This window comes from Vombatus ursinus, unplaced genomic scaffold (genome assembly GCF_900497805.2).
Source record: "Vombatus ursinus unplaced genomic scaffold, bare-nosed wombat genome assembly UNPS02014779.1, whole genome shotgun sequence".
NCBI lineage: Eukaryota > Metazoa > Chordata > Mammalia > Diprotodontia > Vombatidae > Vombatus > Vombatus ursinus.
In genome coordinates, this window is record NW_020954557.1 from 19,987,216 (window position 1) to 20,004,383 (window position 17,168).

General features: G+C 38.5%; 1 protein-coding gene across 1 annotated transcript in view; it reads left to right on the forward strand.

Moving 5' to 3' along the window:
- The first annotated feature begins 9,721 nt into the window (after positions 1-9,721).
- Positions 9,722-17,168, forward strand: part of TMEFF2 (transmembrane protein with EGF like and two follistatin like domains 2) — a 295,383-nt gene continuing 287,936 nt past the window's right edge. Inside the window, exons 1-2 of the mRNA XM_027866114.1 lie at positions 9,722-10,320; positions 12,606-12,715. Of these exons, the coding sequence (XP_027721915.1) occupies positions 10,149-10,320; positions 12,606-12,715 (282 nt within the window). The 5' untranslated portion in view covers positions 9,722-10,148. The remainder of the gene's footprint in view (positions 10,321-12,605; positions 12,716-17,168) is intronic.

A 17,168-nucleotide genomic window follows, 5' to 3' on the forward strand; every position in this document is an offset into this window, starting at 1 on the left:
TAGATAGATAGATAGATAGATAGATAGATAGATAGATAGATAGATAGATAGATAGATAGATGGATAGATGGATGGATGGATGGATGGATAGATGGATGGAGAGAGAGATACAGATAAAACATTTAAAATATATTTTTAAAAACTGATTCTAAAAAGGCCATAATAGTAACTATTAGTCTGCAATGAATGAAAGGTCAAAGGGTATAAACAGATATTTTTTGAAAAAGGAGACACAAATTGTTAATAACCACTTGACAAGATAATCAACCTCACTAATACTATAGAGATGCAAATTAAATCAATTTTTATGTGCTACCTCATGCCCATCAAATTGGCAAAACTGATTAAATCTATGAAACAGTCCTGGTGAGGTTGTGGAGAAATTGTTATAATCATTGATTATTTGTGAAAGTGCAAACTTGTAGGACGAAATAAGAGGGTTTTTTGTTTGTTTGTTTGTTTTTTGTTTTTGTTTTTTTTAGCATACCCTTTTTTTCCCAATAATTTTACTGTGGGGAATTTACCTTGAAACCAGAAGTCTATTGCTGCCTCTGTCAACCACAACTTCTCTGGTAGTTAATACCATATTGTTCAGGTGCTCAGGAGGCAGAAAATGCTTTTTGAGGCCCTGTACAAAAGGAAAGAAGATTCAAACAGGATAACCCTATCCTAGACACAATTTTTCCTTGTACACCTTAAACTCCCAGTTTGCCCCCCAATCGAAGGAAGGGTATTTTTTCGCAGAACCTCTAGTCCAAAACTCAGAGAATTATCCTTACACTTCCAGCAGAGCAGGAGCAAGACATCTGAGTGGGTAGGAATTACCCTTTTAGTATATCTACAGAATTCTATTTCATCAAACCAATAAATAGAGTCTTTAAGGCAGACAGAATATAATCAGAGAATATTTGTGTCTACTTTGAATTGGGGGTGGAAAAAGAAGGAGATTATTGATCAACCATCCTCAAGGGGGTATTACAAAAATAGGAATTAAAAATTCTGGAAAGATCTTTATGACATAATTTAAAGTTTTTGAAAAAAAGCAAAACCAAATAAATAGAATACAAATTTACTATATTCATTTAAGGAAAAGAGAAGGGAAATGAAGAGAAAAAGAATCCTGACAAAGACATAGAGGGAGAACAGGGAGGCTATAGCCTACTGCATTATACCCCAAAAGCATTAAAAAGATAATCAAGGGATAGAATGAGGTTGTCTTTGATACAAGACCTTGGACAAGGTAGACATATACAGGCTGCAAGCCCCAAACTCAAGACCTCCTAGGCAACCCTGTGTCTTTGATGGGGCCATCTCTATTTTTCCTCTTTCCTTTAGTACAGGGCCTCAAAGCATCTTCCCCTTCTTGGTCCTTGAGCATGAGGGTATTAGCCTCCAGAGGAGTTAAGGTAAAAAATCAATCAATCAATAAATATTAAACTCCTTTTAAGTGCCAGGCACAGTGCTAAGCACTAGTGCTACAAAAGGAGGCAAAAGACAGAACCTGCACTATATTAAGTCTCCTACAATCTAATGGGGGAGACAGTGGGGGAGAAATATATACAAAGCAAGCTATATATATACAGCATGAATAGTAAGTAATTAAGAGAGGGAAGTGACTAGAATCAGGAAGGAATGGGGAAGGATTCATATAAAAGAAAGGATTTTAGTTGGGACCTAAAGGAATCTAGAGAAAGGTCAATAGGCAGAGTGGAAGAGGAAGAATATTGCAGGGGTGGGGTCAGAGGGAGAGAGATATTCAGAGAAAATGCATAAAGTTGAAGAGATGAAGAATTTTGTTCATGAAAGTGCCATGAGACCGTTGAATCAAAAAGAGAGAAAGCAGAAGACTTTGAAAGAAAATGAGAGAGAGAGAGAGAGAGAGAGAGAGAGAGAGAGAGAGAGTTTAGGGTTTAGGGAAAAAAGAACCTACTTGACATTGATCTAACTATAATCAATGGAGTTAAATGTTTAATGGATAGTAAGCAGACCTGTTACAAATACCATAAAGAGGTTGTATACTAGTCTCTCAATTGATATTAATCATTCTATTATTCTATTGCTTAGCATTCCCTTTCTTGTGTGGGAATAACGCTGCCTGTTCCATACCTGATTCATACCTAAATGCCCACAGAAAACCTGAAAGCATTTTCTGATAGATGTGAAGTAATAAGATGAAGTCAAGTTTTCTTATAAACCAACTCAGGTTCATAATACTCGAAGGCATTTAATGCACACACACACACACACACACACACACACACACACATTTAGAACCCTTTCCCTCCTTACCTTAGTAAGGTACTAAAGATACATTGCTAAGGTATGCAAGCAGTGTGGTGAGTCCTACTTACTTCCTAACATATTGTGGTTAACTAATTGTAGCTAGGGTTAGAAGGAGTAGGGATAGATGAAATTATTGATCAGTTAATAGGTATCAACCCATAGAAAAGGACTTCTAGTGTTTCTAGTATATTGTATAGCTATTAGATAGAGGTAACTTTTAAGGCAATCTATTCTCTCAAATGCCAAACCTGATAATAATCCCAACTCAACAGCTATAAAGCTGTTATTATATCAGCAAGATTATGAATGAGACATAATAATAGCAATACATTCTACTTTGTAGAATGATTTATGAAAGGTTGGTAGGAATTGGGAAGAGAGAATCCACTAGAGCCAGCTAAATAACTGGGAAGAGGGAAGGCATGAATCTACATGAGGAGGTATTAAGAGGTTTTGGCCTAGAGGAAGTACCCACATCAATGAGAACATGAATTCAACAAAGAAATATTAAAGTATTATCAAAGGAAGGTGTTCCACTGTCTTCCTCCAAGTACCCAACTGAAATCTGAGAAGGGTAACCAACTTAATTTGTTTTACTGTACAAATGACCTCTGAACCTTTAGAGGATACAGGAAAGCCAGTATGCCTTCCTCCAACTGTGACTTTATCATTTTAGGGAGAGAACATCCATGGCTAACAGCTCAGGCTTATGTTGTTCCCCACATTCAGTAATCACTTGTCATTGACATAAACCACAGCTATACAACCCTTCTTAATTGAGCCTGACTCATGGTTTTAGTTTTCTAAGTATTTCCATATACTTTATGTGATTTCCTCATTCGAACTTCACAACAAGTGAAGCAGGGAAGATGTCATTAACCATATTTCACAGATGAGGAAAATATATCCCCAAGAGTCTAGATCATTTCTGAAGGTCATCTCATTAGAAAATGACAGATCTGGGATGAGAACCTAGTTCTTCTGACTGTTATCCTAGTGTTGGCAAAGTATACCACACAATGATGTGGTATAATATGCATATGGAATGCGTTAAACACAATGAAACAATGATAATTTTCATTTTGTGCTTTTGTTCTATTAAAATGGAACTTTAATCCACAGTCAGAAATTCATAAGGAATTGTGAGAGAAAATGGACAAGTGAAGGTACTAACATCTCTCTATTCTTCTATAAGCCATGGATCCTAGATTTTTATTCTTAAATTATAATTTTATAGTTGCATGAAAATTACACAGAGAAACCACTATTTCAGATTGCTGTTAAAGTTGTTAAACTGTCATTAAATGTTATCATTATGTTGATCCAAAAAGGTTCCAATGGGCTAGAATGCAGGACTTGAGATAAAATTTTATGGGAATGAATGTAGTCATTTTTACTTGATTTTAAATGATCAGTTGCATAATACCAAGACAGGGAAAGTATTACTAGACAAGAGTTAGGGTGAGAAGACCAAAGTTCTTTGGTGGACTTTAATGTCAATATGCATATGTGACATAGCAGTCAAAAAGCTAATGAGTATTAAAAGAAGAATTAAGTACAGAACAAGGTCTCTGCTGACCAGAACAAACCTGGAAGCTGCTCAATTTAAAGAGGATATTTCCAAGTGAGAGAATGGTCAGAAGAGAGTGATGAGGACACTAGAAACCATATTATGCAAGGATTGGTTGAAGTAAATATAGAAGTTGACCCCAGAGAAGAGAAGACTTGGAAAGTGGGGAAAGGCAGTTAGGGAAGTTGAGGATTATAGCTATCTTTATTTGAAGGTCTGTCATGTGGAAGAAGGATTAAAGTCTCTCTATATGGCACCAAAAGGCTAAGCTAGGAGCAAATAGAAAATGTTTCAGGGAAATAGATTTAGACTATATATCTATATATACACATATATACATACATAGGTATATAGATAGATAGATAGATATAGATATAGATATACACACACATATATACACATATATACACATGTATATACATATATGTATGTGTATATATGCATATGTATATATGTATGTATGTATGTATATCTGTGCATGCACAGATACACTGACACACATATGTATGCACACACATGCACGTACACATACATACATGCACGCACGTGTATATGTGTGTGCATGCATGTGTATGCGCAGATGCACATGCATATACATGTGTGTGCATACACATGTGTGTTGTATTGTGTATGTTTGCATATGTGTACATGCATAGATATGTGTATATACATGTGTGTATATACACACATGTGTATATATGACACACACACACATGCACACTTTCTAACAATTAGAACTATACAAAAAATAGAATGGGCTAGCTTATGAGGTGACGAGTTTCCCATCACTGGAGGCCTTTTAGTGAAGGTAAGGGAAAGGAACATGAATTCAGAAAGTACCTACTGTTGTCAAACACTAAGGCCCTTACAAATATCATTTCATTTGATCTTCACAACAACCCTTGGAGGTAGGTGCTATTATATCCCCATCTTAGAGTTGAAAAAAGTGAAACAGATTAAGTGATTTACCCTGGTCACACAGCTATTAAATGTCTGAGGCCAAATATGAAATCAGGTTTTTCTGAGTCCAGACCGAGTACTCTATCCATTACATCACCTAGCTTTGACCACTTTGAGGGATTTGTAGAAGAGATGACTGTTTAGGTAGGGTTTGGACTACATAGACCTGTAAGGTCCCTCCTAGAAGGCTCAAATATTTTGTGATTCTAAGACAACCTCCAGAGTCCCAATGAAATCCTGCAATATTTAGGTTTAAAGTCCAAGCTTCTGATACCAGTGTTGATATTTTACCATGATATTTTACCAATTCAGCAAAAGAAGGAGGTTCCATGAGTGGAGAATCTCATACTTTCTCATTTGAATGAGATACCATTCCTTTATATAACAATTTCTGTCCTTGAAATTTTAAGATCATAGATTTAAAGATGTATGGGACCTCTGAGGTTATCTAGTCCAACTTTTATTATTTCATATTTTTTTTAGCAGTAACTAAGGTGTGGTTTTAAAAATAATAATAAACTGCAGAACTTTGGGCTTAAGTCAGGTGGAATTTCAAAGAATGTCACAGCCAGAATATTTTTAAAGTCATACCACTTCAGATAGCAGGAGGAACATGAGAACATATCAGCACATTAAAAGAATAGGATTACTAGGTGGAGCAATAGATAAAGAGTGAGACTGGAGTCAGGAAGATGTGAGTTCAAATTTGCCCTCAGAAACTTACTAGTTGTGTGATCCTAGTCAAGTCACTTAAACTTTATTTGCCTCAGTTTCCTCAACTGTAAAATGGCTATAATAATACCACCAGCTTCTAAAGGGCATATCACAGTGCCTGGTACATAGTAGGGGCTAAACAAGTGCATATTCCCTCCCTCTCTTAAAAGGAAAGATTTAAGCTCTGGTAATATGGATGCATAGATTGTAAATAGTAGATGTCCTTCTGCTGTATTCTAGCTAGGGTCACTAAATAGATAATGCATTTATCAAGCACTTACTATATGCCAGGCCCTGTGCTAAATTCTGGGAACTACTCTCAAGGAGCTTGCATTCTAGTAAGAGAAGATATAACATGAAGAGGACTTAGTAAGCATGGAAGAGAGGAAGAAGTTCTAGAGAAATGGGGTGAAACAATTCAGGAGTAAGTTGAGCTAAAAGTTATGTGAGTATGGCTAGAGTCTCTTATGAATGGTGATCTGGTCAGGAATTCATCAATCAGCAGAGTGGGCCTCAGGGGGTGGAGGCATCTCTTGAGTGGGCAAGGCTGTTGGTTAAGAGGTACAGAAGTTAGGAGAGTGAATTGAGCTGGGAGATGAACCTTTTTGCAATAGAATTTCCATACACCAATGCAGACTACTTTATGGGTTTCTCTGTAGGAAGCCATTCCAAAAAACCCAGTTCTGTCTCCATAATTTTTGTAAAGATTTGCTGAAAAATGTGACTGAACCCCACTAGTTCCTTAGAATATGCAAAAGTCCACAGAGTCTTTGAACTGACTTACTTTCTCCTGCATTTCACTACCTGTAGGCCAAGTAGAAGTATAAGTATCCCAAGTGTCACATAGAAAAGAGGCAGAAGTAAAGATTTGATTAGCAAGTCATTCTTATCTTTTCCAACTGGGTTGATCAACCCTTGACTGTTCTTGCAACCAAGCATTTTCCCTATGTTCTGACATCTATCTGAGATACCTTTGTGTTTGTAGGTGGATGGGGGAGGATAGCGAATGAAATTTTTTTGGAAAAGTGTTCTAAGTGACTGCTACTTTAAACTATTAGGTTATGAAAATACCATCACCAGTCTTGGGTGTGTCAAAGAGCACTCTTTAAGCCCTGGAGGATTTGTTTAAATTTAAATTAAATGAATAATTTTTTTCCTATTCTTTCATATGATCACTCCTTCAACTAAAAAACATATAATGAAGAATCTCTAGTCTAGTTAAAAAACTGTACCCCCAAAACAGGGATAATAAGACCACTCATCCCTGACCTTTTAAAGAGAAAAGCAGAAGATATTCTCAATTTCTTTCTCATTTCTATCCATTTTAGTGTCTATCTACTTACTTCATACCTAAGGATAAGACTGATGTGAATAATGTGCATTTCTGTTTACTTATTCAACAATTCAAGGAGGCTGTATTTAGTGACTGATGTTCTCCTGCCACATGGTGGTGCCTGCCAGTTTTAGAATTTTTCCTGGTGGCATCATAACAGTCAATAGGCAGCACAAAACCAGAGCATTCCAATTAGCATGGTTTTGCTTAAACTGCTTAATTATTTAGATTTTTAAAAAGAACTCAATGGATGTAACTATATTTGCTAACCATTCACAGCCACTAATTAATTATATGGGAGTTTTAAGTTACTTGGGGAGGGGGAAGGCAGGGAGGAAGATGTATTAGGAGTACATATGCTTAGTAAGCATGCCAGAATTTACTTAGCATAAAATTCAATAGCAATTTTACTTTCAATTTGCTAAGAGGTTGAATGAAGATACTGTTTGTATAGCCCAGCACTGAAATCCTACCAGGTTTGGTTATATTATCATAATTGCTGCATAAACACTTTTAAGGACTTTCCCTTTAGTTTAATGCATGGTTTATTTTCATAAGCTTGATTAGTTGCCAAACTAGCTCTGCTACGGAAAATGAAACATGCTTGCCTGCTTACTGTTGAGTTACTAAATCTCTATCTACATTAAACTTATATTTATGCTACGGCTTCTGTTAAAAGGCTGCAGCAGGAGGCAAGATCTCTGATTCCGTGCTTTTGCAATATCCGATGGCAGTTCTATCTAATGGGCATTCCTCCTCCTTAAAGGATTTAGCTGCTACATCGAGAAGCCGATTTTCTGATGCCTCCAACGTCTGGTCAGATTGATTTGTTTTAATGGAGTCTTTTTCGGTAAGGAGAGAGATGCCACAGACCAGAATGTGAGGATCCTCAGCTTAATTGCCAGGATTGAGAGTCACTGTGTAATTCAGAAATCCTTGGGGAGGGGTGCAGAGCAAGGGGGTGGTGGGAGAGGGGGCTGGGGGAGATATAATGTATTGGGGCAGAGGCGGAGCCGTAGGCTAATGGGATGGGTTTCACATAGTAGGAAAATTTTGGATTCCCTTGAGATGCCAAGGTGCTGCACGATCAAGTCTCTCAAAGGAGAAGTTAAAAAGCAAGGGAGTGAGAAGAGGTTGCAGGTTAAGATACTTAAAAGGGGAGCTCTAGCACGATTTGTTTTCTGATGGTGGCTGCTAGGGACGGAGTTGCAGCTCGAAGAATAACTATGTTGGTGTCTCCTTTTTGCGACTAGAAATGGAAGCTAATTACCCACTGTGCAATCCCCTTCTAAATACAGGGCTCGGGATAGAAATGAAGAGAGCTTTTTCTGAATAACCACTAAACCCGCTGCAAAGAGAAGGGAAAGGGAAGAAAGAAAGGGGGGGGCGGGGGACTTTGCCCGGTCTGATGCGTCAAATACTGTAAAAGCAATAAAGACCAGAGGTCAAAATGGAGAGGAGGCTCACGTCCCGGAAAGCTCTCTAGTAACTACACAGTCCAGTTACTATCAACTAAAATGCCATTAGGCACAAAAGTGTGTAACTGTGTGAAGAATGCAGTAAGCGAAAGGCGGATCCTGGCAACCCAGTTTGCAAGTCGCCTGCTGGAGTGAGAGAAAGAGGCAAATAGAGAGAGAATCCTGCAGAGTTTTACATTCTCATATCCCTCAGGTAACTGGCATGATCCAAGTATCAGTTCTGCCTCAGATCTGCCTTAAACGTTTGAGGGTAAAACCCGCCCCGCGTGCCACAGTAAACCTTCATTTCCCGGTCACTCGCTTCACCGTCGCGGCACTGTGCAAGCCCACCCGTTGCTTTTCTGGAGGGGCCTCAATCCCTCCTGGCTTCCCTCTCTTTCATTCCCCTGCCTACTTGTTCGGGCTAAATCTGACCTTCTAACTGTTTGCCACTACCTCACAGATGGACGGATAAATCAGCTTCCAGTAGCTGCTACTGACTTGAGAAAAGTGTATGTGGGTGGGGAACCTTTGCTTCGCCCGGGCTCTGTCTGGGTTGGCTGGGGGAGCGAGGTGGGGGGAGGAGACGGAGGAAGATAGGAAAGAAGAGAGGAAGGGGAGAGAGAGAGATGAAAGGAGGGAGGGAAAGAGCCAACTGTACGGTCCTGCCAGCCTAGGAATCATCCGCAGCGTTGCAGACTCACGAGGAAACCACTGCCCCAGTCGGGACAGATCTGCTCTTCTCTTCCTAGCTTCCTCCACCCGCCCTAGGGAGCCACTGTCCCCTTTCAGCGCCCACGGAGAGGCAGCATCACACTGTTCTATTCCAACCCTCCAGCCTGTTCCAAAACCCCATCAGTCAAAACACTTGAGTGGAAGGCTACAGTAGGATAGCTCTGTTCTGTTCCCTTCACTCTCACCACTGCGGTGTTCACCATCAACCACCTACGTCCCCTCTATAGCTGACTCAGAGAGACACCACCCGGCCGTGCGGGGCGAAGGCCGACCAGGGTCACCAGAGAGGCTGGCAGGGCGCTGCACTGAGAGCTGGTTGGGGCTTGTGCGTGGGAAGGTTTCGAGTAGGGAGCTAGCCAGGGGAATAAGGGAGAAACACAGTTTCACCGTGGTGCTCCAAGCACCACGAGTCCTCGCTTGGGCAAAGTCCTAGGTTTCACAACCTGCGGCCAGCGCCGCACAAGTCAGTCTGTGGCATCTGCCGCCGCCGCTGCCTCCTCCTCCTCTTCCTCCTCCTCTTTTCCTCCACCTCCCAGCCGACCCCTCCCTCCCGGGACCTGCATCCCGCTTCGCCAATCAGGGCCCGGTTGCCTCCTCCCACGTGATCCCAGGCGGGCTGAGGACCTGCTGCTTCCCCCACGCCAGAGGGATGCGGGCGGCAGAGCGGGAGAGGAGACTGCTGGGCTGCGGAGCGCGGTGACTGACTCTCCCTTTGCTCCTTCTAGCTCTTGCTCTGTTCTTCTCCAGCCTTGCTCTCTCCCTCCTCCTTCCCCTCGTCCTGCATCCCGCCTCCCTCCTCTCCTCCTTTCCAGAGAGCCTTGCCCTATGGCAGTGGCTGCCTGCATCTTTGCTGCACCTCCGCTGGCGACCCTCTCGCGCCCTGGGATGAGCTGGGTCACTGGATGTTGCTGAAACTCTCAGGATCATGCGAGGGCTTGGCTGCTTTCACGCCGGGTGCTGCTGCTGCCGCTGTCGCTGCTCCCGCCGCTGCTGTTGCCGGGGTCCCCGGGATGCTCAGTAGCTCCGTCCCCGGACCCAGCGATCCTTTGGTTTTGGGGAGAGCCTTTTTGCAGCTGCAGAGTTGAATGAACTAGTCATGGTGCTCTGGGAATCCCCGCGGCAGTGTAGCAGCTGGACACTTTGCGATGGCTTTTGCTGGCTGCTGCTGCTACCGGTGATGTTACTCATCATTGCCCGACCCGTGAAACTTGCAGCTTTCCCTACCTCCTTAAGTGACTGTCAAACGCCTACCGGCTGGAACTGTTCTGGTAAGCTACAAACCAAAAACTCTTAAACCATTTCTCTACTAGAAAAGGTGCGGTGGGGGGTTGGGGGGTGGGTAAGCGTCATCCTCAACATTCGTGTATCCCCACTCACCCATCCCTGTACTCTTTCCTTCCATCTTCTCAAACCCCTGTAGCTCCCTGCTTTGCACCACCGAGAGCACATCTAGCTTTTGCTAAATTTTGGGGGGGTACATAAGAGCTTGTTGGATGAGGACAGAAAGTGTTGGATATATGAATGAGTCCACTCAGCCCAACACTTCAATTTGAACTGTTCAGTCTTTTCAGAGAAGCCGACGGGATAATTCTGCGTATTCACGAAATCCACCACAATTCCATTGTGTCATACTCACACAGCCCCTTTTTCATTATGGAAAAAAAAAAAGTAAGGCTAGAAGATGAGTCAAATAACTTCGGGAGAGAGACAGTAATAAATCATACTGTGACTGTTTGAGAACCGCTGATCCCTGGCAAAAGTGCAAGAAGGATGTACTACTCGATGGTCTAGGACCCAGTATCTGATGATCGGAAAATATTTTGGGTAAAGATCTCCTTATCTCCCTTTCACCTCCCCCCCCCACCACCTTTTTGCCTTGGCATGGGAAGACTTAGTTTTCTAACCAAAAGACGAATCTTCTTTTTTTTTTTTCATGCGGAAACCTGTAATCGCCAGAGGGAAGTTAAGAAAATAAATGTACAGTGTGTCTCTCAGGCTGGTGTTACACACACACACACACACACACACGCAAGTGCAAGGATAGCTATTAGTAAGGCAGAGGGCAAGACCCAAAAGAAATATCCTGGTGCTGATACCACAGTTGTTGAGATTCCATGGGATTTAATCAGGTTCCTCTCCCTCCTTTCTACACTAAATTCCTAATGACATCTACCAATTAAATAAGGAAAAGGCTGAAATTAGAAGTCACCAAATTCATAAACCTGCTTTGTATTTTCAAAATCCCAGCATTATTATACCAACATTATTATGCTATTTCAAAGGTATCATAAATTTTTTGCTTTAGCATATGTTTCTATATTTTTTCAAAGGCTTATTGTACTTCATTTTAGTAAATGCATATTTTAATCTTTGTGTAAACATTATTAAGTGTAACTAAGTCTCTAACTCTTAGTAAAGTCTTGTTCCTGGATGAATGTTGACTTTAGTAGTTAGTATATCAACTGTGGAGAGAAGATTGGTAACTGAAACCTAGAGACTGAAAGAATTGAGGATAGTTGGCCATTACTGATGTAAAAACTAAGATACAAAAAAAGAGTAAGATTTCCATGATAATTTATCATTCATGAAGTAAATTTGACCTTTACTGAGGTCTGACATTTGGGTCAGCAAGCCATGCCTTTGTACAGTTTTATCAATGTCTAAATAAGGCATTTGAACAAACCTTGGAAGTGTTCCCTTTAATTTCTCTTTGTGTTAGATATGTCTAATTGTAATTCTACAAAGAATAAGTTCCATTATGCATTTGCCTTTCCATTTGTAATACATAGCATTATAGGACCACTAAATAACCTAAAAAATCTATAGGATTCAATCTTAATGGCTCTGAAGTCTAATATAATTGTTTTGTTTAATATCTAACTATAATGTTGAGCTGGAGTAAAAACTAGCTGAAATATGGAATTAATGTTGGCAATCAAGACTTGCATCTTTAGCCAGATCTGTTAGTATGTCCATAGGAACTAAAGGGAAGGAGCTGGTTTTCTCAGCAGCTTGTGAAGAACCTGGCACCTCTCCTGTTAACTTAGAGGTAATCAATCTTCATTTGAATGAGACAAACCATCACAAAAAACACTGTGCCTGTTTATCTTTATTATTGAGGCTTTGTTTCCTCATTGTCTGGAGGAATTCCAAAGAAGGAGTTGTTTAAGACCTTGAATCAAAAGACTAACCTTCACCAAAAGTATGGACTTTTAAGTCTACTTAATTTAAGAATGATAGGGCAAAGGAATAAGTATGATTTCCTAGCCTCCCCTTCCCTTCCAACCCCAAAATACAATTGGACACCAAAGTAGATATATAAAGAGAAACAGAGATTGGAAAGGACATTTGAAAACCAGAAAATAGTATTAAAATTGAAGTCAAATTTTTGCGTAACAAATATTCTTTGTATTATATGCTAGTGGTCGTTAAAGTGGAGGTGGGGCAGGAACTTTTTTAAAGCCTTAAAAATGACAATATTTTTGTTTTTTAAAAAATTATTGCATTATTTTTCTCATGACTGAATTTGAATGTTGTTCTCTTTAAATTTGAGGTTATGATGACAGAGAAAATGATCTCTTTCTTTGTGACACCAATACCTGTAAATTTGATGGGGAGTGTTTAAGAATTGGAGACAGTGTGACTTGTGTCTGTCAGTTCAAGGTAAGAAAACTGGTATTTTAATTCTTTAATTCATCAATGATAATTCAAAGTAGGGACTTTCCTTTACAACCCAGCATTTGGCAAATTGTAATTCTACATATTAGGGGGAAATCTGGCACCAAGTAAAAAACTAACAGGAGAGCCAGCTAATGTCAAGAAGACATAAGTCTCCTGGGGGAAAAATGCAGTTGTTGAAGCTATAAATGTCCTTTTAGATACAAAGATTCAGCATATGCTTCTGTGATATTAAAGCAAGATTAAGCTTCTATACCTTTTTACCTAGTCTTAGGTGATATCAAAATGTTTTAGTGTCCTCAGGTTTCATTGTCCCAGATCTTTCATCTGATGGTAGTGAATTCGTTTTGAATGTTCCTTAAAAACTGCCTCTGATAATTCAGTAGGCACCTTATTCTTGAATCATAATCATAATGCATTGTCCTTTATCAGAAACTTTCTAAAATATTTTTTAAGTTTCTAATACATAGATTTTCATTCAGTTAGTGCTAACTACAAGGAATTCAAAAGGGCATAGATTTCCCCCAAGAGAAAAGAGCTGCACTTTGCTTAATGCTCCAAGTCAAAATGTTGAAAGGTTGGATACACTCAATTCTTAGTGGTGTTTGTGGTCACTTTCCAATTTTTTTGTGTGTTCATATAAATTAAACCATCTAATTTTGCTATTAAGATGCTTATATTTATATGTATATATGTATGTATACATACATTTATATGCACACATAAGCTCAAATAGCAGATAGATAGATAGAGATAGCTTGATAGATACACTGCTGTCAGTTAAACAACCCTCCTTACTTTTTTTTTTCAGGGAACTGTGGTATTTTAACATACTCAAAAACTATCCTCCAACTTGCTTTGATATAAACACACATAGATGAATGAAAGTTTAAAAAAAACTCTTCCAAGGTTGCAAAAATATTTTTAAAAGTTAAAAAAAAACTTGAATAGAGAAAAATATCAAGAACTTGAAAGCGATTAAGTTCAAATTCATAGAACACCATAACATTTTAGAAGGAACCTAGACTGTGTTTTAGTTCAACATCCTCATTGTATAGATGAGGAAACTAAGTCCCAAAGAGATTTACTAACTTGCCCTAGGTCACAAAACTAGACAGTGTCAGAATAAAAACTTAGTCTAGCTCTCTGAATGCCAATATTCAGTTTGTTGTCTAGTATTAGGCTTGCAGAAGGAAAGTGTTTTGGAATTTAATGCCATTTCTATTTGAGAAATGTTAAGAAATTTCACACTTAATTGTAGTCTAAATGACATTTCAAATAAACTAAAAGCTTGTTTTTTTGTTTTTTTGTTTTTCCCAAGAACACACCATATAGCTATTGACATTTGCAAAGTGCACCACCTCCTGGTGGGCAAATATTGGTGAGGCCAGACCACTGACATTTAGACAATACTATAGCAGAAGAGAAACCAATACTAATATTGGTCATCAGTAAGTGTGTGCATATCATACATGTATCCCTGAGATATCATACCACTCAAGACTTAGCTTCTTTCAATAATCTACATTAGAGGGAGAGACAGAATTTTCCATTTTCTAACATTCCAAAATTGGTTAATTTATTTGAAAAGCCTTGGAAAAGTCAATGGCTAAGGAATGGCTTTGTCCTTTTTTTCCCCTTTGAGTTTGGGTACCCATGCTTTGATCCTGTGACAGCCACAGGTAATTAAGAGCAGACCAATCAGCTGTAGAAAATGAACCAGGACTAATATACTTTACAGTCAGAGTTCTTTATCTAAAGAAAGAGGGCATCTAGGGAATCTATAAATTGATAAACTTTAGTAAAATAGAATGTAGAATAGTTCTTCATTCTGGGGAGGTTGTGTGAATGTAAACCATGTTGTTTGGAATAGCATTTGATGAGTTATTATAAATCCTAATTAAGAAATTTAAGTAAAACAGGCAGGAAGTTAAGTTCACTTTTTGCATTGTTTTGTAACTATTGGCTATTCCATTATATTTGTGTCTAATTGAACGTAATTAGAAGAAAGATTCACTTTCAATTGATAAAATTAAATTTTCAATCAAAATGTAATTTGACACCTTTTGGTGATTGTGTTATTTTAAATTCTCTGCATGGTACGGAACTCTTTTTATTGTTTGTGCTATGATCAGAGGTCAGTCAGAAAGGAGGAAATAGCTTTGTAGTTGAAATTATAGATCCAGCTCCAAAACAATATTAAAGCATGGAAAAAGTAACATGGTGATCAAGATTAAAATATTTGCTGCAGATAATATAGTAGCTAATAGCATATTTTAAGCTATGCTTGCATTGTTCCAATTTCTGTTGTTTTCTATTCATATTTAGTGTCTCAAAACTTCTCTTGAATGTAATCAATTTATTGTTATTTGTTCCTCCTCCTACTATCCAGAGTAAAAGAATGAAAATCTATCTTCCTGTATACTATTTAAAACTTCTTACTGGCCACTTCTGACACTTACTAACTCTATGAGGCTGAGCAAGTGACTTAATCTCTGTCTGCCTCAGTTTCCTCAATTGGAGATAATAATAGCATCTACCTTCTAAGACTGTTGAAAGGAACAAATGAGATAAAATTTGTAAAGGGTTTAGCACAGTGCCTGGCACACAGTAGGCCTTTAGTAAATGCTTATTCCCTTTCTTCATTCCTCTGAGACCTGATTGTTATAGTTGTCATTTTTCCTCTATGTTTTTTTTTAACATGAGTACAAATCTTTCCCTTCCTAATAGGATGAGTATTATAATATTACTGGCCAAAAGAAAGCTGTGAATAAATGCAAAGAGAATATCCTGCTCAAAGCATTAATGTGGGCATATTTGTTGGAACCTTCAGCTCATGGGTGGCATAGCAGTGCCTGGGACTTAGTAAACACTTAATAAAGACTTACTCCATTCTATTATCAAAACAAACTCAAGATTACCAATTGTAAAATTTCATTCAGGCATAATTTTAATAACTAAAACAATTTAAAGAGAAGCTGCATGGGGTTGTGGATAGACAGATTCCTCAAAGCCAAGCCAGAAAGACCTGGGTTCAGATTCTGCCTCTGTCACAGACTGCCTAAGTGACTCTGGATAAATTACTTAGTCTCAGAGTTGCCAGGAAACTCTCTAAGACTCTAAGTGGCTGATCTGCATTGGCAGAGGAAGGTTCTATAACAGAGAGCTCCCCATACCAGTTAAATCACAAGTCTTGACAAAATAAAAGCAATACAAATTATTTTTAATGAGAAGATAGAACCTTAAGTATTTGCATATTCTCCCATCTCTATAGAATTTACCAAGGCTGACAACCGTGTATTTAAAAATTATACATTTTGCAGTATTTTAATGCAAATGCAGAGAGGTTTTGAATACACTATATATTTTCCTGTGGGGCAACTAGATGGTACAGTGCATAGAGCACCAGGCCTGGAGTCAAGATTCATTTTCCTGAGTTCAAATCTGGTCTCAGACACTTACTAGCTGTATGACCCTGGGCAAATCACTTAACCTTGTTTGTCTCAGTTTCCTCATCTGTAAAATGAGCTGGAGAAGGAAATGGCAAACCACTCCAGTATCTTTGCCAAGAAAACCCCAAATATGGTCATGAAGAGTCAAACATGATTTAAAAATGACTGAACACAACTAAACACCCTGCTCAGTCTCATATTAGAAAATAAAATGTATAGAAAAAAATCTAGTATCATAGACTGTCCACAAATCATGTTTATCCCCAAATGTCACTAAGTCTATAACTGTATCCTTCTCTGATGCTGTCAGAGTGGAAATTATCCTTTCAGCTGTCATTTGATTTCAAGTTTTAATTTAAACATTTTCACAACTTGCAATGCTAAATATTTTCATTCAGCAAGTTATGTTTGAGCTCTGCGCACTTTCTTTCACATTAAAAGTGAAGTTTTCTAATAATATTGGAAGAGTTATATCATTTTGTTTTACATATATTCAATGAATTAATAAGTATAAAATGTAAGATGACAAGATGCAATGGCCAGGCTCTCTGCCCCTTTCCCCTACACTGGAATAGAAACATACTAGGAACCCATTAAGTCATTATTTATCTAAGTTTCTGACAACTAGGATTTAAGACTCTAGAATATTTAAAATTCCATGAGTACTTTATCTAACCAGTCAATTTTAACAAATGTAAACATTTTGGAAACATGAACAGAAAGAATCCATGTCTAACCATGTGAACAATAAGCCATTTGAAATGTCTCTCTCCCACACAAATTATGTTTTTATTTGAAGAAGAATGAATGCCACCATATGTTTGTGGGTCATCTAATTGAGTCTTCCTTTCTTGACTTTGCTTCATTTACTTTCACCTATCAAGATAATAATTAGGGAAATGAAATAAGGAAAAATCCAGCAGACAGATGATGAAAAACATTGTGAGAAAATTGTATTTGATTTCAAGACATTGAAATACTTGGTA